This window comes from Urocitellus parryii, chromosome 11 (genome assembly GCF_045843805.1).
Source record: "Urocitellus parryii isolate mUroPar1 chromosome 11, mUroPar1.hap1, whole genome shotgun sequence".
In the NCBI taxonomy this organism is placed as follows: domain Eukaryota; kingdom Metazoa; phylum Chordata; class Mammalia; order Rodentia; family Sciuridae; genus Urocitellus; species Urocitellus parryii.
Genome location: NC_135541.1, coordinates 16,640,819 through 16,668,237, shown reverse-complemented (window position 1 = coordinate 16,668,237; position 27,419 = coordinate 16,640,819). Strand labels below are relative to the sequence as shown.

Sequence of the window (27,419 nt, the reverse complement as noted above, 5' to 3'; positions counted from 1 at the left end):
CTTATGTTTTCACCTTCTAAATAAGCTTATATTGAAATAAGTTAGTTTTAAATATAAAATATTCAATTGAATTATAGTATAATTAAACCATTGAATACATGTTTGTTGTTTTTTAATTTTCCATTTTGGTGAACAACAAACTTATACTGTTTTGTTTTGCTTGAGAAAGGATCTTGCTGTGTTACCTAGGTTGGCGTCAAACAGCTGGGCTCAAGTGATTCTTCTGCCTCAGCCTCCTGAGTAGCTGTGACTACAGGTGTACCATTATGACCAGCTATATTACTTTTAAAAACAGATTTGGCTTTTTTCCCCCTTGTGTGTAATTCTTGGGAAAATATCTAAGCATGATTACTTAGATTAGCAATAATAACAAGTTTTATGACCTTTTGTACTATTATCTGGGGAACAATCTGAAGATACCCGTGATTTTTATAGCTGTGTCTATGTTTTATCTTCTTATAGCGTATAACGTTAGATTTTGTTGTTAGGTTTATTTTTGGTAGTTTGATAGGTACAAAGTAGTATTTTTAAAATACTACAATTTTTATAATCAATCCAATGTTCTTTAACTCATAAATGAATAAACAAATCGAGGCCTGGCATGGTGGTGCTCACCTATAATCCTGCTACTTGGGATGCTGAAGCAGGAGCATCTTAAGTTCAAGGCAAGCATGGGCAACAGAGTGAGACCCCGTTTTAAAATAAAAAGGGATGGGGATGTAGCTCAGTGGAATACCCATCCATCACATACACACACACACACACACACACACACAAAATGGGTTAATCCCCAGTACCACAAAACAAAAAGCAAACTAGGATACATCCATACAATGGAATTCTACTCAGCAGTAAAAAGAATGGACTATTGAACCATCGAATGACATGAATAAATCTGAAAAGCACTATGCTTAAAGAAAGAGTCCGGACACAAAAGGCTGCATATGTACTGTATGTTTCCATTTTTAAGACATATGGCAAAGCAAATCTACAGGAACCAAAGTCAGATTAGGAACTAGGGCTGGAGAATGGAACTGATTGCAAAGGAACTTGAAGGAATTTGCTAGGGGGATGAAAATATATTTTAATTTGTCAAACTTCATCAAGGTATATTCTTTAAAAGTGAATTTTGGAGTCTGGGGTTGTGGCTCAGTGGTAGAGCGTTTGCCTCACACATGTGTTTGAATTTCAGCACTGTATATAAATAAGTGAAGGTCTATCAGTAACTTAAAAAAATTACATATTTTTAAATTTAAAAAAAGGTGAATTTGGGGGGCTGTGGATATGGCTCAGAGTGTGTGCCCAGTGTGCACAAAGCCCTATGTTCAATTCTTAGCATTACCCCTCCCACACACACCAAAGTGAATTTTGCTGTATGTAAATTATACCTCAATAAAAATGTCTTTAAAAGATTGAAAAAAATTTAAAAATACTACACTTCATATTTCTTCACTTGGTAGTGAGGTTCTTTTTTCTTAAGTGCTGAGTGGATTTTTTTAGGTTATTTAAACTACCTTTTTGTATCCTTTGATAGGTTTCTGTGTTCATTGTTTGATAGATAACCAGCAAATGTTGACTTGTTTTAGTTTATCTTATAGATATTAAGCTTTGTTTATGGTAATTATTGTAGACATTGCTTGCATTTGTTATTCTCAATCTTTTACTTGTTTTTTTCATGGCATGAATTCATTGTACATAACTGGATTAATCATAGTATGTGATGTGGGTATGTTTTCTCCATATTGATATTGAGTCTTTCTGACAGTATTTTTAAAATATCAGTTTTTCTCCATTTATTTCCTATTTCAAGTACTTTCTAGAATTTATCCTGGACTTGACTTTTCTAATGTCTTTTGGGTTTTCTTTGTGTGTAATTGTGATAAAACTAGATATTTTAACCATTTTAAGTATAAAATTTGGTAGCATTAGGTACATTGACAATGTGCAACTATCATTGTTCTCTAGTCTCTTTATTAAGTATTTTCACTTCAGTCTTGAGCATTATTGATATTTTTCTGGGACAGATTTTTAAAATTTTTTTTACAGATGCCCTATGTGTAACATACCACCTGTGTCTTAGCATAATTGTGGAGATAAATTTGGTGAGACAAATACTTGGGGTATTTGTTCAGTGAATGCGAATTTTCTTATCCTTCCTTCTATAATTGGTTTTAAAGACTAGTGTAGGGCAGCAGAGGTCTTCCTTTTTGACCTCTTTTATTCTCTTTTTCTCCCAAAATGTTTATTGTTATTTTTATCTTAATTTGCATTAAGAAATCTGTAGGTACAGTAAACCTTTCTTGTTATTTGAAAATGTATATATTCTGTAGATTATGAAACCCAAATTTCCACCTAGTATCATCCTACTAACCCTGGTAATAAGCACTGTTCCACAAGTGACTACAGAAATATTTTCTTACATGTCGAAATCATTTTCCTGACATCTTTTCTGCCTTTGTCTTATAAGGCTTCCTAGTAATTTTTAAATTATAATTTATTTTGAACTGCTTGCTGTCTTTAGGCTTTAGGTTTGGACCTTTGGGTATCAGAATACTTGTTTATGAATTCATTAATACATGCCTTAGAATAAATCAGTAATTGTTGAATAACAATATTTGAAGTGACCATCTTAAAGCCATAGAAATAGGTTGGTTTGTTTTTCCTTGTACTGGGGATTGAACCCAGGCCCTTCCATGCTAAGCAAATGCTTCACCATTGAGTACACAAAGTATATTTGAGGATGTCATGATAGTCACTTACTAATTACTGATTTCTTTTAAGTCCCAAAGTAACTCACATTAATAAATAGCTTAGGTGCAATGGTGGCAGGATTCTAGCTACCTGGGAGACTGAGGCAGGAAAAACAGCTTGAGCCCAGGATTTTGAGGCAAACCTACTATCTTAAAAAACAAAAAAACTTTAAAATACAAATTAAAAGCTAAAGTGATGGGCTAGGGCTGTAGCTCAGTAGTGAAGCACTTTCTTGCAAGTGTGAGGCACTGGGTTCGATCCTGAGCACCACATAAAAATAAATAAAAGAAATTGTGTCCATCTGTAACTAAAAATTTTTTTAAGTGAAGTGATGGCACTGCATTTTTTGATACTTCTTCAACCTACTATTGTTTATAACTATTATTGCTATATAATTTTTTTTTTTTAGAAGGATGCTGTTAATTTTCTCCAGGGAAACTCCTGTAGCATTTTCTTTGGTGCATTCTAAAAATCACTTTGGAAGAGTAGTAAATGAACTTCTAAAATACAATTGTAGCCAATGATAAATTTGTGGGCTGCCTGCTTTTCATGTTGGACTATATCAAAGATATTTCGTTGTCCTCTGAACTCATAGTTGCATGCAAGTTTCCCTTCTAAGACACTTTTACCTATTTAGACAATTCTTTTGAAGTTGTAATTAAGCATGATATACATTTTATTTTTACCAAAAACAATCTGATCCTTATTCAATTCTCTCTCTCTCTCTCTCTCTCTCTCTCTCTCTCTCTCTCTCTCTCACACACACACACACACACACACACACACATACACACATATGTATGCACACTTTCCATTCGTAAGCTTACTGAGAGTTATAAAAACATATCCAAGTAACATAAATTTCTGAGTTCTTGTGGCCATTTGTAATTACTAGTTATGTGTTGAAGCTGGTACAAAACAGATATTCTAAGGTAGAAATCTTATTAGATTTTTAAAATAAAATATTCATTATGATTTATTTCCTTCTATCTTCTAAGGAGTGAACATAAAATCTGTAGCTTTTATTTTATCCTTTTATAAAGGATCTTCCTTTATTTTTGAACATGTGAAATTGCACTGTATTTTAAAATTAGGCTTAGTGGCTTATGCCTGTAGTCCCAGCTACACCAGTAGCTGAAGCACAAGGATCTCTTGAGCCCAGTAATTTCAGATAGCCAGGGCAACAACATATTGCCCAACCCAAACAACATGTACCCCATCTCAAAATAAAATTGTATGACTTTTTTTTTTTAATCAAACCATTTTTTGTTCTTTTCATTGTCAACCTTTGCAGGTAGGAAAATGTGAAGTCTTAAGAAATACTGTTTCTATTTTCAATTTTATATTTTCCCTGACTTCTGTCTATGAAGCCATATAGATACTGACAAGGTCAATCTCCAAAAATGTTGATAAAACAAGTGTATTTAGAAACCAGTAGTAAAAATTGAAATTTAAAAAGTTGTGGAAAAGCTTTACAATTTAAATGCCCTAAAGGTACATAACTAAAAATCAGTTTTGTGTGTGTTTTGTAATTTCACCAACTGTTTGACTGTTTTGATTATATTCATTTTAATTATATTAAAAAATCATCACCATTGTAGTATTTGATATTGTAAGAGAAAACCTCATTGAATGTAGAATAATGTCAGGTTTCATTAATGGTAAAATAAATAACAAACAATAGAACTAACATTGAAATGAGAACACTAAAACTTTTATTATCAAGTACTGAAACATTGTGTATACATTACACAATAATTTCATCTCATTGCTAGTGAATGTGACTTTTGATTGCATAGCACATGTTACTTGCAAAAATTGATGTAAAATCTTAATATTAGAAGAAGTTTTAGGACTGGGATGTGGCTGAAGGCACTAGGTTTGATTCCTAGAACCACAAAATAAAATTTAAAAGTTTTACCACATTGATCAAGAATGAGAATAAAATTGTGTTCTTATATTTAGTATGTTCTTATGTTTCAGATTACAAATTACTGAAAGGAAGGATAATACTGTATTGATGAAAAATAGTCTTTAGATGGATGTTATGATAGAATTACATAATTACATAATTCGTCATCAGTGATACATTTTATACACAAAATGGACCAAAATGTATGTTTGCAAACTAATCAAATATGTGGCCAGTAGAATCCCAGGAGATTCTGTGATAAATCATATTCTTTTTTTTAGACTGCTTTTTTTGTGTTTAAAAGGATTAAAATCATTGGTTGTTAGTTTAAGGCATCAAGCCTGATTTTTAAGTTATTTTCTTAAAAAAATTATGCCTTTTCTATTGCGCTAAATTAAAAAGTTGAGAAAATAATGATAATTTTTAAGATGGAAACAACAAAGGCGTGCTTATTTTCAAAGAAAAAAATAAGAGAGGGGAAAGGAATACTTTCTAATGTTTCCCATAAAGAAGATTGTCTTACTATCTATCATAGACCATGTACTCAAGAAAAATAACATATTCCTCTCTTCTATAAAGTCAGTGTTATTTTACATCTAAAAAACAAAATTTCAAATTTTAATATTTAGTTTTTGTATAGTCTGAACATTTATTTCCCCACTATTTAGATACTGTTCCTTACTTTTTAGAACCCATAACCCCTTTACACCAATTACAAATCCCATATTCTCATGTTGTATTTTAATGTTGCTCAGACTTTTTAAAATAAATTAGTTTTTGTGCTTAAAAACAAAATTAAGGCAGAGATGGGGTTTATAACCCTTCTCCCATCTTTCTTATTTTAAAAAAATGTAGAAATTAGAGATTGCAGTTTTACTTTCATGTCCCTTAATTGGGGAAAACATGGAGTTTAATCACTGTTTGTGTAGATAGGAATTGGTCACACAAAAATTCAACAAATGAATTGTTAAAGGCTTTATTACATTTCCCTAATGCTTTGGCCCTGTTTTACTTTCGTAGGGGTTGAAATTATATATGTATGTAATGTACATTTGGATAGTACTATAATCCCGTAGGAGAAGACATTTCAATTTAAAACTAAGATAAAATAAACTGGTAGAACAAAAATGTTTAATCTTTCATAATTGTGAATCCATTTCATGGTCACATTGATTATGCTTTTCTGAATTGAGCAAAACAAGGCAGGGAAGATCTTTCTGTGGGTTATAGTTTTGCCCTGTAATTCTACAGCACTATCTGCGTCATGTAAGTAGGAGAACTTAGCTTTTGAGGCTCTGGGTGTGAGCTACACGTGAGTGCATTGAGTACTTCTGACCTTTAAACTTTTAAAATTTTCTTTTGACATTCTAGACCAGGGCAGGGAGTAATGCTGTGTCATCTAATTGTTTCCTTTACACATGCTTTCTTTCTTTTTCCTGTTCTGAACTGTGGCTGTAAAATGAAGTGTATTGCAGCAAAATAGAGTAATAGAATGGTGGTCCTGGCACAATTGAAGTTTTTTGTTTCATGTTATTTTATCTATTCATTATTTTTTTTCTTTTTCTTTTTTCAGCACTGGGGATTGAACCCAGGGGCACTCTACCACTGAGCAATATACTCAGCCCTTTGTAATTTTTATTTTGAGACAGGGTCTTCCCAAGTTGTCCAGGCTAGCCTTGAACTTGCAGCCCTTCTCCTCAGCCTCCTGAGTAGCTGGAATTACAGATGTGCATCTCTGCACCCAGCTATTTTCATTATTTCTACAGATTCTATTTTTACTTCAACTTTCTATGGATATAGTGGTTAGTAGAAGAAATGAAAGCAGGTGCGACTTTAAGAGCATAAGCAATCACATCTGTTTGGGAGGTGAGCCATTCATATTTTAGTTAAATAGAAATGGAGTATTTCATTTTTAAAACATATTTAGTTTTTAAGTTTCTGTCTCCTGTCAGTAGGGCATAGAAAGGTGGCATTAAATGCAGGGCTTAGAATCCTATTTTTTTTTCTTTTATTTGTTTTGAAAATTAAAACAGGAAGAGCAGAGTTTGAAAAGATAAAGATTTTACTTAAATAATTTACTAAGTAGTATATTTAGTGGGAGCTCATTAGTTCAGAATTTAATTTGATCCTAGCTTTATATGATTATTTTTCCTGAATTCAAATATTTAAGATTTCACCTTACTTATTTATTTTCATTATTAATATCCAGAAGAATTAAGTTTTTCTTTAAATTCACTACATATAGACAAATAGTTGGTTGTGAATTTATTTGATATTCCAGTTTGCCCTATTTACAGTGATTTTGTGTGTCTGTGTTAACAGTTACGTAAATGTTCCACATTAAAGCAGGTTAGATGTTATCATAACATACTGACTTGCTAGGCCAGTCTCTATCATTTTAAATGTAACTCTAATCCTTAAAAAAAAAATTATTTTATTATCTGCACATGGCTGTCATTGTAAAATGTTTAATTCATTAGGCACTATAGTAACCAGCGAAAGTGGTTCCACGTGTCGGCTTTTCCAAGGTATTATAAAAGTCATTGTGTACACCTCTCTTGACTTGGTGCAGCGTGTCAGTTTGAAAAGCCACGTGCAAGTTTGAGATTTTTGAGATTGGAACGAATGTAGAAAGCTTGGGGTAGCAAATATTTAAAAATTATTCTCTGATGACCTCAATGATAATATTTTAAGAGTATATAAAGCTTTGAATTCCCCTCTTTTTTAAAGCAGATTGTGAAGACTGTGGAAAAAGACACTTGAAATCCAGTCACATAATTATTAGTAAAGAACTATTAGCCCTCATGGAAGAAGAGCAAGATTTACCAGAGCAACCAGTAAGTATTTCCTTTAACAATTTAAAATTGATTGTAGAAGAATTAATTCTGGACCGGGATGTGGCTCACTAGTGGAGTACTTACCTATTATGTATGAGGCCCCGAGTTCAATCCCCAGCACTGGAGAGGGAGAGGAGGGGAGCTAATTTTAAGAGATTTTAAATATTACTCAGTTATAGATTCCAAATTTAAAATGAAAATAAGGGAAAGGCTCCTTCTTAGTTTCCCTCTAAGAAAACAATATTATATGTTTTTAAACTCATATTTGGCTAATTAATGCTAAGAAATTATTCAGAAAATTCAGCATTACAAAGTGAATATTGCACTATATTTTTCTTTAACAAATCAGTGGTTACTGTTACAGTTTTTTAAAAATAGAAAAGGATGTCTGTTTACCAGTGAGACATCACTATTTCCATTAGAAAATTTTATTTTTATCTAAATTTCCCTAATTGACTTAATTTTTTAAAAGAGTAGTAGTGAGGAAAGTATAATTTGATCACTAGGTAATTTTTAAGATAGATAAGATCCTAAAGACTAGATTGAATTCTTCTTTAAAAAATTTAAGTGTCTCCAAATAATATGGGTTTTTTGCTTTGTCATGGCTTCTTTTTGTTTTTTGACCTTTTAACGTAAATAATATGAAGCAAATGTGTTTTTGCTGATGTTGCTGTTTTGATTTTTTTCTGTTTGTTTTCTTTTGTTTGGTGGTGCTGGGATGGAACCAGACAGGGGTTTCACATGTGCAAGCACTCTACCACTAAGCTAGACTCCCAGCCTACGGGTGTTTTCCTTTCAAAATGAGTTTATGTTCATATTTGATTTGCTATCCTGAGTGGGGCTTTTTGATTTTAAAGGCAGAAGAGAATACGGAGTAGTGCCTATTTACTCATTTTTTCCCACCCCGGCACTGGGAACTGAACCCAGGGGTGCTCTGCCACTGAGCCATATCCCCATCTCAAAGTTTTGAGACAGGGTTTTGCAAATTACTGAGGCTGGCCTCAAACTTGTGATCCTCATGCCTCAACCTCCTGAGTTACTACAGTGATTACAGGTGTGTGCTACTGTGTCTCATTTACTTATCTTTATGAAGATCCAACCTACAAAAATATGAATTTTGAAAACAGATAATAGATTGTATTTTTGTGTGTGTTCTAGATGTATTCTTTTTTTAAAATTTTTTTATTAGTTGCTCAAAATCTAGATGTATTCTTTACATCACAAAAGGGCATACACTCACTTCCACCTAAATAATGAAATATTTTAATATTTTTATTTATGTTAAGAATTGAATAATGATTATTACTTTGCCATTATTCTTTTAGCCTTCTTGTTTGAGGTAAGTAAGAATTTTGAAGACATAAGCAACTAATAAAAAGACCTTTTGAAACATTTAAAATGTGATTTCTTATCCTTGGTGGACATCAATAATCAGGGAAACAGTAAGATTAAAAATCATCCTGATAAGTGCCTTGTGAGCTCTCTGATATATGTACTATAAAAAAGTTGGATCTTATTGAAATGAAGAGTAGGTTAGAAGCAGCTGGAGATATTGTAGGCATGGGTGGAGAGGGGATGATGGAGAAAGACTGATCAAGGAGCTATAAGTTATTTATGTAGCCAGATAGGAAAAAGAAGTTCTGTTGTGCTCTTGAACAGCAGGGTGACTATTGATAATGTTAATGTGCTGCATATTTCAAAAAGCTCGAAGTATGAATTTTGAAAGTTTCATCACAAAGGAATTATAAATATTTGAGGAGATACATATGTTTAGCCTGATTTAAACATTGCACAATATATATGTAGAATAAATCACCTGGTATCCCATTTTAAAAAAACATCCTGAGCTGTGTATGTAGGATACGCACCATTGGTACAAATAGCTTAGTAATAAATGTACAAAATAAAACTGTGTCATTAAGTGTTTACTCTAGTAAGACAAAAATTACTCATTTTCAAGGTACTTATGAGTGTTGACATACCGTTGAAATGGTATTGTTGTTAGTTACTCCATACCTATTTAAGGTAATGAGAATAAGGCTAACCTTCTGACAGGTTATCTCTTCTACCCTGCTTCATTTCCTTGTCATTTTATTCAACTTCTATAATATGATATGCAGCAACTAATTCAGAGGAAGGTAAGAAATTGAAGTACTTTAAAATAAATTTGTTGCTGACTGTAAATGGTTATTGCCATGGTGCATCATTTTCTTACTGATTGGTACACAGGTCTAAATTTATAAAGGTGATTATGTGACATCATGAAAGGGTCAGTGGCACTTAAAGAAAAGTCCAGTATTATACATAGTTTTCCTGGAAACAAGATGTACAGCATGCCCCTCGGCCCATAGGGGGAAGCACCAATGTCAGTCAGGACACAGAAAAGAGCTATGGGAAGACAAATATATTGGGGTTTTTAATTTCATTGTTCTTTACTCTTCTTACTGAATTATTCCTTTTCACTTGTTTTTCTTCTACTTGCATGTTCTACCTAAAAATTTTGTTCAGGTTAGCATTCACAACAAACCGTTAACCTCACTTATTCTTTATTATTGATCAATCCTCATCTCCCTGCAAACAGGAATGATTCTGCTTACTTTGAAATCACTCAGTCATTTTCTCCCTATCTTTATCTGACTCAATTTCTCTGAAGCAGCTTATACTATTGTCCAAACTTAGACCCTTTTGAAGAGTAAAAGGGGGACACTAACCACACTTGGTTTTGGGATGAGAGATGTAAACAAGACCATTTCTGGTAAATTGGAAGCATTAAAAAAAAATTTTGTGGGGACTGGGGATGTGGCTCAAGCGGTAGCGCGCTCGCCTGGCATGCGTGTGGCCCGGGTTCGATCCTCAGCACCACATACCAACAAAGATGTTGTGTCCGCCGAGAACTAAAAAAAAAAAATATTAAAAATTCTCTCTCTCTCTCTCTCTCTCCTCTCTCACTCTCTCTTTAAAAAAAAAAAAATTTTTTTTTTTTTTTTTTTTTTTTGTGGTAGCCACCACAAGCCCTTTTGTGGCTACTTGAATTCAAGTTTTAAAATGGCATATATGCATAGGAAAAATTTTTAGGTGGTTGTATACCAAACTTGATACTGGTTATATCAGTGTGTGGGGCAGAGTAAATCCACATATTTATTCTGTACACATCTGTTTAGTTTGGATTTTTTAAAAAGCATTCATGCCTTTTGTATTCTCTTTTTAAAAAAGAAATTAGTTATACTTACCATAGACAAAATAAGTACTACATGATTTTATTTAGCCAAAGTATAATCTAAACTAAAACATAGAAAAGAAGTGGAGCGTGGAAAGGACCTTTAAATCTTTGTTTGGTGCTTGGAGAGTAAAGAGAAGAAAGAGGTGAAATAACCAGTGAAGAAAGAAAGAATGACTCAACCTCACATTTCTTTTTGTCTTCTCTGTCAAGGAAAATAATGAATAAACTGTAAAGGATAATATACCTGAATTTTTAAAAAATATTTTTATTGTTGATGGAGCTTTATTTTATTTATTTATTTACATGCGGTGCTGAGGATCGAGCCCAGTCCCTCACTCATGTTAGGCAAGTACTCTACCACTGAGCCACACCAACCCCAGACCATTGAATTTTTTTAAAAAACTATTTTAGTTTTATATAAGCAAGCACCTAATGAGTTTAACCCTCCAGGCTCATGATGGAAGTTTTAATTCCATAGACCTGAAACTTACAAACATTTGCCAAACCAGCATTTATCTCCAAAAAGGGTCTTGAAACTGAAAATAAAGAAATGTTGCACTGTTTTGTTTTGATTTGCTTTTTATTTAAAAGTAATAGCAGAGAGGAATTAGGTGTTGAAAGCTATAGAGTAGTGCTAGCTTAATGCTGATTAATGACAACATTTTAAAGCAGATTATTGATTAGACTTTTGTGGATACTTAGTTTCTGGTAATTGTCATATCATTTTCTAAGTATATTATTTTCTATTAATTGATAGCTTCAAGTTTTAGGATATGAATGAATGGATCAAGTGTGTGTGACACTAGAAAGATAGAAAAAATAATATTTTTAAGTATCAAAGGGTAATAAGATGACTTCTTTAGGGACTTTCACTGTGTAAATTGCAGTATAAAGATTTTTGTCATTCTTGTTTGTTTGTTTGTTTCCTCTTGTGATCCTGGGGATTGAACCCAGGACCTTGCACATGCTAAGCAGGCACTTTCCCATAGTGATGTCCCCAGTCCCTAGATATTTTCGGACTTGGTGCAGTGCTTTTTTAGTTTTGTTTAGGTTTTTTTTTTGTTTTTTTTTTTCCCCCTCCCTCTTTCCTGACACTGGGAACTGAACCCAGGGATGCTCTACCACTAAGCTATATCCCCAGCACTTTTAAAAAATTTTTGAGATAGGGTCTCACTAAGTTGCCTCAAACTTTTGATCCTCCTGCTTCAGTCTCCTGAGAAGCTAGGACTATGGGCTGTGCCATAGTGCTTGGCCTAGTACTGCTCCATATACTGTACTTTTCAAGCAGAGACTGCACAATCGTCAGAGTATCCCCCATCTATAAATAGGATTATTGCATTTTTTAGAAGGTTGCTTATGGGATAACAAAATTATTTAAGCTCAAGTTATTTTTTTTAATTATTATTAGCTAAGTGTGAGCCTGTTAACATTACTTAGTAGAAGTGCCACTTCCTCCGAAAGTAGGTGTAGGTATCATCCATTTTATTTTATTGTGATGTTGTAACTAAAGGATGCCTGTTTTGTGTCCTGTTTGTATAGGGATAAAAAATATTAAATAGATGAAAGGTTTTTTTTTCCCCTCATTTGTTATCAGATTCCACTTAGGTAAGTGGAAGTATGTGAATAGATACATTATATATGTTTTCATGTATGCTTATATATACACAAATGGTATTTTACTTCATGGATTTAAACAATTTTGTTTCTGATTTCTGAAATTAGCACAGAGCTAAAAAAAATTATGATAATCAAGTAGAACCAGCACAGTCCAGGTGTGATCTTCACTCTGGGAATTATTTTTAGGCCACCTCTCATCTAAATTAATGCAAAAGCCTCTTCAGATTTTTCTTACATTTAGGGTTGTTCCCCTCCTATTCATTTTCCATCTGTACTTTATCTGAATGATCTTTCTAAAATTCAGAATGGATCATGTTGTTTTGCTAATACTTGAAGACTCCTTGATACTCTCAAAATAATATTAAACTCCTTAATCTGGTTTATAAGGCCCTTCACAAGAAGGCTTCTATTTACCTGATTTTACCTAATTTTACCATCCCTTCCCTCAGACTCATTACTCCCAGTTATAGTGAATTTTTAGTGCATTTTATGTTCTCTGTTTCCCGTGAACCTTTTTTACACTTGTTCTTTCCTGTATGTGAATTAGTGTATTTCCTCCCACTTTGGATGTAAGTTCCTGCTGAAATCTAGTATATCCCTCAAGTCCTCAATTGAATTAAAATCAGAATGTTATTAGCAGTGTTAACTAGTGGGAATATGTTGTCCACATGCAGAGTCAGAAAAAAAATCTTGAAAATTACTATACTTTTTTTAAGTTGTAGATAGACACAATACCTTTATTTATTTTGTGTGTTTATTTATTTATTTAATGTGATGCTGAGGATCGAACCCAGTGCCTTAAAATGTGCAAGGAGAGCTCTCTACTGCTGAGCCACAACCCCAGCCCTCACCCAGCCCCTAAAACTACTGTCTTAAACAACATTTCCTCCAAGAAGGTTTTTCAGCTTTCTACCTTACTATGTCCCTATATTCCCTGACCACCTGCCCTGATAAAAAAAGACTTTGGTACCCTTTCTTTGTGTTCTATAGCACCTTGTATTTCTATAGGAACCCTTAATCTAATTGTTTTATGACCTATTTTCTTATCTGTCTTTTCATCTAGACTATACATTCTTGAAGATCAAGGGCTGTATTTTTTTTTTTTCATTATCAGGAAGACTTGGTAGAAAATGCTGTGTTGAATGAATGATATAGGATGACTATGACCAGAACTCCTTTTATAAATATTTAACATTGGAGAATCTATCATAGGGTATTTACCAGTTTGGGAAAGGCTAAGAGCTGCTATGAGAGTAAATATGTAAACGAATAAAATAATTGTAATTATTCAGTATAAAGTATTGTATATAATTGGCATGTTATACTTTTATAAGGCTTTGTACCAGCATCCACAAACACCATTATAGTCGCTACAATGTTATTAGGTGATAGGAATTTTTTGGCTCTGTATAATCTTATGAGACCACTGCTGTATATTCAGTCTGGGTTTGTCCTTTACTGAAACATTGTGATGTGGTGTATGACTTTTTTTTTTTTTTTTAATTCGTTTTGCTCCAGGACGTTTTTTTTTGTAAGTTGATTGGCTAAATTTTTAGTTCTATAATAAATCAGATTCTTGAATGCTCTAATTTTCTTTTTTCTTTCTTTCTTTTTTTTTTTCAATTTATTTGTTTTAGGATTTGGATTATAGCTCAGTTGGTAGAGTGCCAGTTTCAGTTGGTAGCATGCACAAGGCCCTGGGTTCAATCCCCAGCACCACACAAATTTTGTTTGTTGTTTTGTATGGAGACTATATACTATTTTGGTTACTTAATCAACCAGCTCATAAATACTTTCCTTTGATAGTAAAAAGAATCTTTGGGTACACTAAAAATAAACTTATCTTCCTATTGGAAAAGTACATTATTATCTGACCTCATGTAAATACTATCCTTTTCAGGTAGGAAGGATGGAATATTGTAACAAGAGTTGATGTTTTGTAATTCGTGAAATTTTGACAGGTAAATAATCTAGAAAGTAGAATTTTTTCCCATCTTTAGTTTGACAGTTTGTAGTTAATACATACTTAGGTCAGCTCATTTTCTGCCATCCCTTCCAATGAGATTAGGTTATACATTTATAATAATTAGATTTTTTTTTTCCTGTCACAGCCTGCATGCCATCCTGGAATCCTTCAAAGCACCTAGTTCGTTTATTTTATTTACTATCATACAAAAGTTTCAAATTTTTATGTAATCACTTCTGTTTTCTTCTTTATTGCTTTTGGACCATGCTTGGTAAGGATTTACCTACCTCAAGATTTTGGTTTTGGTTTCTACTTAAAATGCCTCTATAATTGGTTTTTGAATTCAGAAGTTTTGGGCTGGGGTTGTGGCTCAGCGGTAGCACACTTGCCTGGCATGTGTGAGACACTGGGTTCGACTCTCAGCACCACATATAAATAAATGAATAAAATAAAGGTCCATCAACAATTAGAGAATCATATTTTAAAAAATTCAGAAGTTTTTTCTTCCCTTTTTTCTTTTTTCTTTCTGGACAACTATGAAAATTAAGGCAATATTAAATATAACACAAGTTAACATGCCATAAGCAAAAAACAAAACAAAAATGGTTAATTTTATTTTATTTTGGAATTGTATATCTTCATAATGAGAAATTTTGGGCCTTGTCTTTATTATTTACCTTATCTGAAATGTTAATCATATTAAATAACTATGTTTTCACCAGATATTTTTTAAATTAACTAGTAGAGTTTTTGTCTTCTTTTTTTTACCTCCAAATACTTTTAAATATTCATAATTTGAATGACTAACCATACTAAGCATGTTTCTATTACAAACAATTTTTCTTACCAGAGAGCTCTAAAATTAGACTCTTTATAATATGAAAACAGGGAAATTCATTAGCTTTAATCATTGATCTTTCATTTTCGGACTCTTAAGTTATCGATGGAAATGCCTTCACCTCAGAGAAGTAGAAAAAGTGAAATATGGAAGAAAAGATAGTATTGTATGAAAAAAATTTTTTTAATTACTGGTAATCTAGTAATAATTTAAGTATAATGTGTCTTTACAAAGTAAAACCAACTAGTTTTTATCCACATTTGAATACTTTATCCTGATAAACATCCTACATTGAGTAAAACTCTTGGTAAACACTTTATTTTGAGTCTGAAGAGTAGCTGAGGGCTGGGGTCATGGCTCAGTGGTGGTGCTTGCCTAGCATATGTGAGGCACTGGGTTCGATCGTCAGAACCACATAAAAATAAATCAAAGATTTTTTTTTTTTAAGAGAATAGCTGAAGCCTAGCATGGTGATGTACACCTGTAATCCCAGCTACTTGGGAGATTGAGGCAGGAGAATCACAAGGTTGAGGCCAGCCTCTGCAACTTAGTGAAACACTCTCTCGAAATAAAAAAAGGGCTGAGGATGTAGTTCAGTGGTAGAGTGACCCTGGGTTCAACACCCAGTACCACCCCCCCCAAAAAAAAAGTAACAAGGATTAATAAATAAATCTAAGCCAAACAAAATGAAACAGTTATCCTCTAATATTATTAATTAATATATAATTGGCCCTCTGTGTCTCTGGGATTCACATTTGTAGATTCAACCAACCTCATATTGGAAATATTGGAGAAAAGATTGCATCTGTGTTGTACATGTACAAACTTTTCCTTGGCAGTATGCCCTAAGCAATAAAACAGTGATTTACATAGTATTTATATTTTATTAGGTATTATAAGTAATCTAAACATGATTTAAAGTACATAAGAGGATATACATAGGATATATACAAATACTACACCATTTTAAATGAGGGACTTAAGCATCTGTGGGTTTTGGAATCTATGAAGAGTTCTGCAACTAATCCCTTAAGGATACTGAGAGCCAATTGTATTTGAATAGCTAGGTAATTTAAAAAACAGACCACTGCATCAGCTTGTTTGTATATTTGTTTTTGCAGGTGAAAAAAGCCAAGATGCAGGAACCAGGAGAGCAAACTTTAAGGTATGTAAAGTTGAATTTCTCATTTTTTATTTTGAGACAGGGTCTCACTAAGTTTCCCGGGCTGGTCTCAAACTTGTGAATCTCCTGCTTTAGTGTCTTGAATGGCTAGGATTATAGATGTACTTTTTAATGATCTACTTTAATTTTTTTTTCATATGTAGGTTAGTATATGGGCATTTGGGTTTACTGCCATCTTTAAGATTCTTACCAGCAGCCTTCACATTTTGAATTTATTTAAGGTTAAAATTTCTCTCTACAGTAGGACCACTTGAGCTCAAGAGTTCAAGACCAACCTGAGCAACATAGCAAGAGCCCATCTCAAAAATATTTCCCTCCAAAATAACTTTTCCCCAAAACTCACGTGCTGATTTTATTTTTCTTATGCATTTATTATTTATTCAACAGTGTATACTGAACTCATGTAATAAACACACACAAAACACACACACACATCAGGCACTATACTATATTCAGGAGACTTGATGGTAAAAAATGAAAAATGCCATATTCTTCACATAAATGTACAGTTTACAGAAGAGGAAGCATGAGCCAAAATAAGGGAAATCCAAGGAGTTTGGCTTTATCAAATGGGACTGAGATGCCTTAGTCAATAACTTTATCACCTCTATAGAAAGAGGCAGTTTCTTTGCATCTCATGATCTGACTTCCATGGCACCATGGTTTTCAGTTTTCACAGATTTTATCCCTTATTATTTGTCCACCAACTAGGATAGTCAGTAACTGCATCACTTCTAAGACATTAATTTCAAGAATCCTGTTTTTTTTTTACCACCACCCACTATGATTCCAGCTCACTTATGCTAGAACTGCCATGCTAGCCATATGATGTCTCACATTCCAATCAAATGCTCTATCACATTTTCACTATCACCTCTATACCCTTTTCCTCAAAAAGAACTTCACTTTCTTCCTTATGCTACTTAAAATTATAAGATCTAATACTGTAATCAGACCCTTGCAGACATTCTTAACTTTCTTTTTTTCTGTATCATACTTGCCTAACAAAGCCACAATCTTGCTTAAACCAAATCATCCACCTATTCTATGTATATTCTCAATTACTCTAACACTGTAAGGGAAAGATACAAAACCGTACTGACTAGTCTTAGTTTCCATTCATGCTTACATCTTAGGCATGTACACAGTATTCCCAGTATATGATTTACCAGTCTTTAAAATTATCTTTCTTACTTTCTTTCCTCCCTCCATTTCCCTTTTCTTCCCACTATGTTCATTCACTTGGCTGTGGATTTTGCTCCCTAAATCAAAGAGAAATCGGGACAATTAGATAGGAATACCTCATTTGTCTAACATAGTACCTTATTCTATAGATACTCTGTGCTCTTTCTCTGTGAAATTAATTCTTCTTTTTTGTTTTTTCTGATTGAACCCAGAGATGTTCTATGACACTGAGAGCTATACCCCTAGCCCTATTTATTTTGTGTGTGTGGTTGTAGATGGACAGCATACCTTTATTTTATTTTTATGTGGTGCTAAGGATTGAACCCAGTGCCTCACACATGCTAGGCAAGCGCTCTGCCACTGAGCTATAGTCCCAGCCCCTTTATTTATTTTTTGAGAGAGTACTTGGCTAAGTTGCCCAGGTAGGTCTTGAACTTGTGATCCTCCTGCCTCAGCTCCTGAGTTTCTGGGATTACAGGTGAGTGCCACCATGCCCGGCTTTAATTCTCCTGCTTTTATCCAAGTCTAACCCTCTTTGTACTTGAGAACCTCCCACCATTGCCTTTTTCTGTGATAATCTCTTATTGTTCCTTCATTTTAAAAAATTATGATTTTGCATAGTATAAAATTTACCCTTTAAACCATTTTAAGTGTATAATTTAGTGACCTTAAGTACATTCACTTTGTTATACAGCCATCAACACCATCCATCTCTAGAACATATTTCATCTTATGTGCTATAGTTAATTTACTGTTTTGGTACTGTTTTTCTCTTTAGTCTGTAGTTTCTCAGTTGAATATGTAGGGGATTTTGCTGTATATAAGTTTATAAGACCAAAGGATCTTAAGAACTTGCTCAGTATATACTAGGCTATACAAATAGCACTTGTAAGATACATGATCTAGAAATAGTCTTCCATCTAGAAATAGTCTTCAACAGTGGAGTGAACCCTAGATTTATCCAGGTACACACAGAAGATACCCTAGTCGTAACAGTGGAAATGTGAAATTCTGGTCCAGTTTTTTGCTTTTCCCCATGAGGATTCTATTTAAGTAAGTATGAGATGGGGCTAAAGTCATTTTTTTACCAATTCAGATAATTATAATGATTCAGCAATTTGGGAAAACATTGATAAAACTATTTCAAATAAACTTCATTGAAGGATTTAGCTTTAAAAATAAATATAACTAAGAAAAAATTAACTGAACATTCAAAATATGCCAGAAAAAAACCTTTTTTCTTATTAATACTTCAGTATTAGAGGTAAGTTTCAAAAATTACATGGGAGCTTTAAATATTCTTATGTAGAAACTACCCAAACCTCTGATTAGTCAAGATTATCTTTCCAGATATATGGAGGCTATGGTACTTCATCCTTTATCTCTTCTTAGAGTATGGAAGAGCAAAGCAGGTTTCTTTCTAGAGAGCGTTAATATGGGAAGGGCCCCTGGGCTGGAAAGAAGTTGTAATATAATAATAGTTCCGTTTTATTGTACATAGCTGTTTTTTAGCTTTGCTCTTAAGAACTTCTAAGATATTAAGTTATTATCCTCATAGCAGCCCTATGAAGTGGAGTCTATTTTTATTCTCATTGACAGTTCAAAAAATTAGTGAAGAGAACTACTTTGACCTATCCAAGGTTATAGAGCTAGTTAATGGAAGAGTGGAATATAAACTTGAGCAGTTTTGCTCTAAAATATTTACTATTAATCACAATGCTGTACTAACTAGTTGGGCATTACTAGGGAGTTGGATGTGAAGTAGGAGGAAAAGGGAAACATTGTGAGGTACTCAAGTTGGAATGATTTCCATTCCAGAATTTCAGTGGGCTCTTCCCAGCATCACAGTATCTAACATAATGACATATCCTCCCAGCTCACATTGATTTACCTTTTAGAATTTCTCTTAATTTGGGGCTGGAGTTTTGGCTCAGTGGGAGAGCACTTGCCTAGCACATGTGAGGCACTGGGTTGTATCTTTAGCACCAAATAAATAAATAAATAAACAAATAAAGATATTGTGTCCCATCTACAAGTAAATATATATATATATATTTTTAAAAATTCTCTTTGTTTTCCTACATGTTTTTTAAAAAAATGCTTAGAACATGAAGCTCAGTGGTAGAGCACTTGCCTAGCATGTGTGAGGACCAGACACTGCAAAAAAAAAAAAAAAAAGGTGCCTGGTCCTAGTTGTAACAACAAATAGAAACACATACACATATACATACACACACAAAAAATAAATGTATGTAGCCAGTCGTGATGGTGCACACCTGTAAACCCCAGTGGCTCAGGAGGCTGAGGCAGGAGGATCGCAAGTTCAAAGCCAGCCTCAGCAACTTAGTGAGGCATTTAACAACTCAGTGAGATCCTGTCTCTAATAAAATATATAAAAGGACTGAGGATGTGGCTCAATGGTTAAGCACCTCTGGGTTTAATCCCCAGTACCAAATAGATAAATGTGTGTGTGTGTGTGTGTGTGTGTGTGTGTAATTTTTTCCCCCCTTAAGGTGTCTAGGACCATGAGAAAGAACTGTAGGATACTGAGGGTACTAGCCCTGGCCCTAGCTCTTTTCATGTAGTTGCTATAAACCACAAATAAGGATATCATGAAGATTTGCCTTGTTTCTTGCTTGTATGGCCTAGGAGGAAATGAGTTTAATCTCATCACTTTTAGCAATGCAGCAAACCAACCAAGGGCTAATGTATTCATTTTGATTCTCCCAGTCAAGTAAGCAGCCCGGATGTCAGTGACCAGAAACCTGAAACATCGAGCCTTGCTTCAAACCTTACCATGTCAGAGGAAAGTAAGTACTATGCATGATGGAAGAGGCATTCCTATAACCAAGTAATGCTCTTCTTGTATAATTGGTTTTTTCTAATTGCTGGATTATTCTAGAATATCCAGAAGGTTCTCCTAGTCTTTGTGTGTGCATACTTGTGCTCTCCTATAAACTTTATTAACATGCCAGCTGAAAAAATCACATGGAATCTTCCTACCCAAGCAGTCATATTCAGTGACTTTTGTTTTGTTTTGTTTTGAGGTTGGACATTCTAAAAGTAATAGTGCTTTGCCCCAAATCAGAAAAGTTTGTGGGCCTACCCCTGATGGCTCCTCTGGAAGACTTCGTATTTTTCTGCCTTTCTAATAAAAGCAAGTGATCCTACCTATCAGTCTTACTCAGGAAAATAAATGGTCCCTGAGGAAGATCCAGCTTAATAAGATAAACCCTCTATGTACCAATTTTCACTCTCCTGATTATATTTATGTATTAGATACCGCCCCCAAAATGTATAGTGTTCTGTTTTTTTTATTATTATTATTATTATTAAACCCAGGAATGTTTAACCACTGAGCCATATCCCCAACTCTTTTTTATATTTTATTTAGAGACAGGGTCTCACTGAGTTGCTTAGGACCTCACCAAATTGCTGAGGCTGGCTTTGAACTCATGATCTTCCTGCCCCAGCCTTCTGAGCCTCTGGGATTACAGGCATGTGCCACTGCACCCACTAGTGTTCTGTGTTTTTCTTATAGAGACATAGCTTTGTCTAGCAAACTCACTTACTCCGCTAAATTTTTCTCCCCAGGACAAGTACTCCTTCCTGAAATTAAATAGCTATGCTTTTCCATATTTTATCACATACTTAAAAAAGAATAAATTTGTGTCAGACATTTTTGTAAAAGGCACTAGTTTTGGAAATATCTCTTAAGACAGTTAACCTTATATACTTTCTTTTAAAAAAAAAAGGCATGGCTTTAAAAATTTTTTATCTTGAGTTCTATATGTTATTTCTTCAAAGCTGATTTTATTTCATTGGTTCTTAAACTGTTAGCATAAGACATAAGAATCATTCTGAAATGCTTGTTTGTAACAGAATTCTAGGCTTACTTTCAGAGGTATTATTATTCAGAGGGTCTAATAAGCTCACAGGTATTGATTGCCTTACTCTTTTTAAAAAAAATACTTTAGTTGTAGTTGGACACAATACCTTTATTTTATTTATTTTTATGTGGTGCTCAGGATCAAATCCAGTGCCTCATACACGCTAGGAAAGCGCTCTGCCACTGAACTACAGCCCTAGCCCTTGGGCAAGAATTGGTCCCTTTTCTGTTCTTGACTGGGGTTTCCTTTTGGGTTCAGGTACTCTTTCAGTGAACCTAGCTAGATACAGACTTAGTTGGTTCCAGTCCCTGTTGACAATAGAATAGCTTCTTTTATTGTTGTTGAAGGAAGTTCTTGAATAGTTCAGGAGTCTGATGAAAGCATTTTGCAATGTAACTGCCTACAATGTGAACTGAAATAGTGCCTAATGAATGGCATATAGCTACCTATCAAATTTGAATCAAATATTTACAACATTTATCTCAGATGTAATCATAAGGGTCATAGCTTCACAGCAGCTTTTTCAATGTAAAATCATGGGGGTCAAGAGATAACACCTGATAAAGTCACTTATACCTGACAGTTTATCAGAATATCTCATCAGTTTCTTAAGTCTGTCTCTACTTTGCCAAATGTAAACAAAGCCTTTACTATGCACATTAAAAAAAACAAAAAAACAGTACTGTACTTGCATCTATTTTACCATTCTTTATATACAATAGTAACAACAATTTTCTAATAAAATTGGTTACTTCCCCCAAAGATTTGGAGATCATTCTTATGGTCTTTTACTAAGAATAGAATAAGCACCCAGAGAATGAATAAGCTGAAGAAGCATAATGTGATTTCCCGGATACAAACTTGCTTTTTAAGTTTTCCTGAGCACAGCTGAGATCTTAGAGGGTTATTTTATCTGTGGTTTAGATCATTGATGGGTAAAGATATAGATCAGTTGGAACCAGCCTTTGGCTCTTTTCCATACCCCTGTCACCCCACATTCTCAATTCTTTCATTGTCTCTGAAAGTCTACAAACAGGTCTATAAACACAAAAGTGGCATTTTTCTGCTACAGTCTTTCAAACTTTGTGATATCCAAACTGTTCTGTTAATTTAGTTTGAACAACTATGCAGTGGAGTGTGCAGTTTTTCCATTTCATTTTTGAAATGTTCTAACTTTTTTGCCTGGTGATATTATCTTTTTTTCAGTTATGACATGCACCGATTACATCCCTCGCTCATCCAATGATTATACCTCACAAATGTATTCTGCAAAGTAAGTTGAATGATTATTTTTGAAATATATGTATACCTTTTCACTTCTCATGCTCTGTCTTTATTCCTATTTCTGTTTCCTCTAAATATAATCTATGTAAACCTTTTTTTGTGTGTGTGTGTGGTAGTAGAGATTGAGCTTAGGGGCACTCTACCACTGAGCTACATCCCAGCCCCCCTTTTATTTTTTGAGATAGGGTCTTGAGATAGAGTCTCTCTAAGTTGCCCATGCTGGCCTTGGAGTTGTGATCCTCCTGTGTGAACCTCTTGAGTAGCTAGGATTATAAGCACACACTGCTGTACCTAACTAACATCTTTTTTTTTTAATCCAGGGATTGAACCCAGGGGCACTTAACCACTGAGCTGCATCCCCACCCTTTTTTGTATATTATTTAGAGATAGGGTCTCTCTGACTTGCTTAGGGCCTCACTAGGTTGCTGAGGCTGGCTTTGAACTTGGGATCCTCCTCCTCAGCCTCTTGAGCCACTGGGATTACAGGCATGTGCCATCATGCCTGGCTACAACATCCTTTTAAAAGGTAGATAGTTGCGTGGAATAGATTACTGTTACACAGGAACCCACTGTAAATGAGTAGACACTGAAAATGGAAAATACTGTTAGTTGGCTGGGGATATAGCTCAGTTGGTAGAGTGCTTGCTTCACATGCACAAGGCTCTGGGTTCAATCCCCAACACCACCAAAAAAAAAAAAAAGAAAATACTGTTAGTGATCAAAACATACTACTGATTGATCTGTGATCCTTCTCTTTCCTCTACCTTAATCCAGAAATTAAAAAATCTGCTCAAGATGGCCCCGGTTTGGGACTTCTCGGCTTAATCTCTGTTCATTTCATTTCCTTGTTTGAGGAATGTCCTCAGAGTAGAATTGGGCTTAAAGTTAGATAGATTTGGTGGATTGAAGTCACTAGAGGTAAGGTAAGGTCAGCGTTAAGACCAACCAGGTTAATCATCTCAAGATGGGTAGGTGCAGAACAGTATATATACCAAATTACCAATTGTGAGTTAGTGAAGAGATAGACCTATGCATGCATAGACAAGTATAAGTATGCTTATTAAGCCAGGGTATATCCTTATGCATTACAAACATAGGAGACATAAAGAAATGGTGAGAGGTGCCCCTGTGAGAGTTGTAAAAAGAAATTGGCATTTTTTTCTAGTTGTGCCCATTTTTCCTTTTGAATTTTGTATTAAAAATAAACTAATTAAAAAGTCAACTCATTCAGTTTTTTGTTTCTAATCTGATATTAACACTAATGGCCTTGCCTAGTCATTTTCATGTGGTTTTCTCTGTGAGATGATTAAACCTATTCTGTGGGGTTATTATGAAGAAATTAGATAATAAATATAAAAACACATTTGAGCTTTGAGATCTGCAGACACATGAAAAAGGATAAATTTTGAGATCTGCAGACACATGAAAAAGGATAAAAAATTGTGATCTTTCAATTTTTTTTTTAAGATGGACACAGTATCTTTATTTATTTTATTTATTTTTATGTTGTGCTGAGGATTGAATCCAGTGCCTCACATGTGCAAGGCAAGCGTTCTACCACTGAGCTATAACCCCAGCCCCCTGTGATCTTTCTTATCTCTGAAAATGAATCCATCCAAGGTCACTAATACTTGAGACTGTTCCCATATGACTTGAATAGCAACTGTTACCTGAACTGTTTCCTGAGCTCAGATCTAGCTATGAATACAGTCTGTTAGGGTCCACTGAGTCATGAATATGTTACATATGCCAAACAAAGTATTTGCATACCTGCTACATTCATTTTATTAGCTGTGCTTTCTATCTTAATTCAGATCTCCTTACTACATATCAGAAACATTGTATTGTGGTTTTAACTGGACCTCCATTGCAGCTTTACCTCCTTCTAATTCATTTTAGAAAACAATGTCAAATTAACCACTATTAAAGAATAGCTTTGACCTTGTCCTCCTTTGCTCAGCAATTTAGTGCCTCCCAGTTGTTTCAGATGTGTCTGAACTCTTTTAACCAGGGGCTTTGCTTTATTTTTCTGTCTTTTTTATTTTTTAATATTTATTTTTTACTTGTAGTTGGACACAATACCTTTATTTTTTTATGTATTTATTTTTTATGTGGTACTGAGGATCGAACCCAGGGTCTTGCACGTGCTAGGTGAGCGCACCACCAATGAGCCACAACTCCAGCCCCAATCTTTCTGTCTTTTGCTCGTTACTTTTCTTCTCAGTATACTTGCCCCTTAATAATATAGTATTTGTTCCTTAGAGACTGAAACCCTTGCTTTCCTTCCTCTGTACCAGGGCTTTTTTCCTTCTAGAATACTGTTTCTTTTTAGAAACATCCTTAGAAAAATTTTTTTTTTAATTTTTAAAAAATTTTTTTAAGAGAGAGTGTGAGGAGAGAGAGAGAGAGAATTTTTTTAATGTTTATTTTTTAGTTTTCGGCGGACACAACGTCTTTGTTTGTATGTGGTGCTGAGGATCGAACCCGGGCCACACGCATGCCAGGCAAGCGCGCTACCGCTTGAGCCACATCTCCAGCCCCAGAAAATGTTTTTTTAGAACACCCTTTCTCTCCTGTTTGTGTACATGCTATCTGCTCAGCTCACATACCATTTCTTTGTGGCCTTCCCTTAATTGTCCTTTACCTCCAAAGTTGCAAAAAAATCTTTTCCCCTGCTACAACATATACCTTCCACCCTTATTTTGTTTTTATTACATAAATAATACAGTAATAATACAAATAGCATTTTTTCCTTGCATTGGAAGTACATCATAATATACCAAATAGAGTAACTGATACTCAAACATTCAGTGTAATTGCATGGATGAAATGACCAGGTCAGCTAGCCAGTGTATGAAGTCCCAGGGACTTACCTGCTGAATTCAAATCCTTAAGGATTCCTGATTGGTTGCCACCAACTAGTGATGGTATTGCTCTTACTTAAATATCAGTGGGGAGATAAAGTCTTATCTGAGATTTCCCAGATGTTATTAGTTAACCTGGCTCTTATTTTATAAGCTTGATATGAGAATATTAGAGTTCACCCCTACCCTTTGTTTTCTGATGTGGTCATTTGCCTTTTCTTTCTTTTTAGTTGTTGATAGACCTTTATTTTCTTTATTTATATGTGGTGCTGAGAATCAAACCAGTGCCTCACACATGCCAGGCAAGTGGACTATCACTAAACCCCAACCCCAGCCCCCCTCGTTTGCCTTTTCTCAATCAGCCTCATCCTCTTCTCCAAGTCCAATTTTCCTTCTCAAAACTTTAGTTTGGCCCAAGGAATTGGGTGGAGAATGAGATCCAATTGCCACTTCTTTCCTATCTAGTTTTCTATTATTTTAGGATTTTATTCTGTATGAAGACATAAATAAGGGCATAAATATTTTTAGTTCTTGTGCTTCGCTCGCCTCACGTAGTGCCTTTTATGTACTACATCATGGATGTTTGTAGGAGAATAATTGGAACTTGGAAGGATGTTTGAAAGTATTAAGTTTTCCATAAAATTTTTCCTTAGGTGGATGTAGTGGAACCTGAAAAAGAAAAAAGCATTCAGCTTTCTGACCATAAGAGCCATTTTTATTTGGCAGATAAGCTGTCTCATTTCTGATTTTTTAACTTTAGTGTTATTAACTATTTTATCTATTTTTTATTACTAAAATAAGTCAGATTTTTTGTTTTCTTGAATTTTTCATGAAAGTTTTTGTTTTCTTGATTTTTTCCAGACCTTATGCACATATTCTGTCGGTTCCTGTTTCGGAAACTGCTTACCCTGGGCAGACTCAGTACCAGACACTACAGCAGTCTCAACCCTATGCTGTCTATCCTCAGGCAACACAAACATATGGACTACCTCCTTTTGGTAAGGCATTCTATTGTAAGCAATTTCTACAAATGTTGATTTTATACTCCAGAAGCTTCAAAAAGCAAGCATGGCTAATCAGGAAGCTGAAAGACGTGTCATCTTTTACAGAGTTCTTATTCAGAACTTGGGTATACAGGATGTGTAATGCATGTAATATAAAATTGTTTTCCAGTACTCATTTGTTCACTCACAAAAATTTAGCTACTTCCAAAGTTTTGATTCTGAAGCTTAAAAATCTTTAAAGTGTTTGAAAAGCTCTTTGAAGAATTACTGTTGATTTAACTTACTTTATATATAGCATGGTACCAATGTTAGGTAAGCATAAGTATAGTTTGAAATGGCCAATTTTCTGCCCAAACCAGGTAGTCTGGATTTTTTTTTTTTTTTTATGTTATTTAGTACTGGGACACTCGACAACTGAGCCACATCCCCTGCCCTATTTTGTATTTTATTTAGAGACGGGGTCTCACTGAGTTGCTTAGCACCTCAATTTTCCTGAGGCTGGCTTTGAACTCTCAATTGTCCTGCCTCAGCCTCCCAAGCCACTGGGATTACAGGTGTTCGCTACTGCTCCCAGCTAAAATTCAGTAGTCTTAATGTCCAGATAAAATATGCCTCGTAAAATACTCTATGGTTTGTGGGGTTTTGCTTTTTGGTTTTGGCCAATTTCTCTCTTTCCTGCCTATGCTCACCCTGGCCCCAAACTGTTCAAATGTCCTGCTAAACCAAAAGTCAGAGAGAGAAAGAGAGAATTTTAATATTTATTTATTTTTTAGTTTTCGGCAGACACAACATCTTTCTTTGTATGTGGTGCTGAGGATCGAACCTGGGCCGCATGCATGCCAGGCGAGCGCACTACCACTTGAGCCAC

General features: G+C 34.4%; 1 protein-coding gene across 3 annotated transcripts in view; it reads left to right on the top strand.

The window, feature by feature from the left end:
- Eya3 (EYA transcriptional coactivator and phosphatase 3) overlaps positions 1 to 27,419 on the top strand; it is a 101,490-nt gene that overhangs the window by 22,516 nt on the left and 51,555 nt on the right. For 2 of the 3 annotated variants that reach the window (XM_026391642.2, XM_026391640.2), the window contains exons 2-6: positions 7,397 to 7,500; positions 16,263 to 16,306; positions 20,240 to 20,319; positions 22,606 to 22,672; positions 26,409 to 26,545. In XM_026391642.2, coding sequence (XP_026247427.1) covers positions 7,468 to 7,500; positions 16,263 to 16,306; positions 20,240 to 20,319; positions 22,606 to 22,672; positions 26,409 to 26,545 — 361 coding nt within the window. In that variant the 5' untranslated portion in view covers positions 7,397 to 7,467. Of the gene's footprint in view, positions 1 to 7,393; positions 7,501 to 16,262; positions 16,307 to 20,239; positions 20,320 to 22,605; positions 22,673 to 26,408; positions 26,546 to 27,419 lie in introns of all 3 variants that reach the window. The other variant, XM_026391641.2, reaches the window with a different exon arrangement.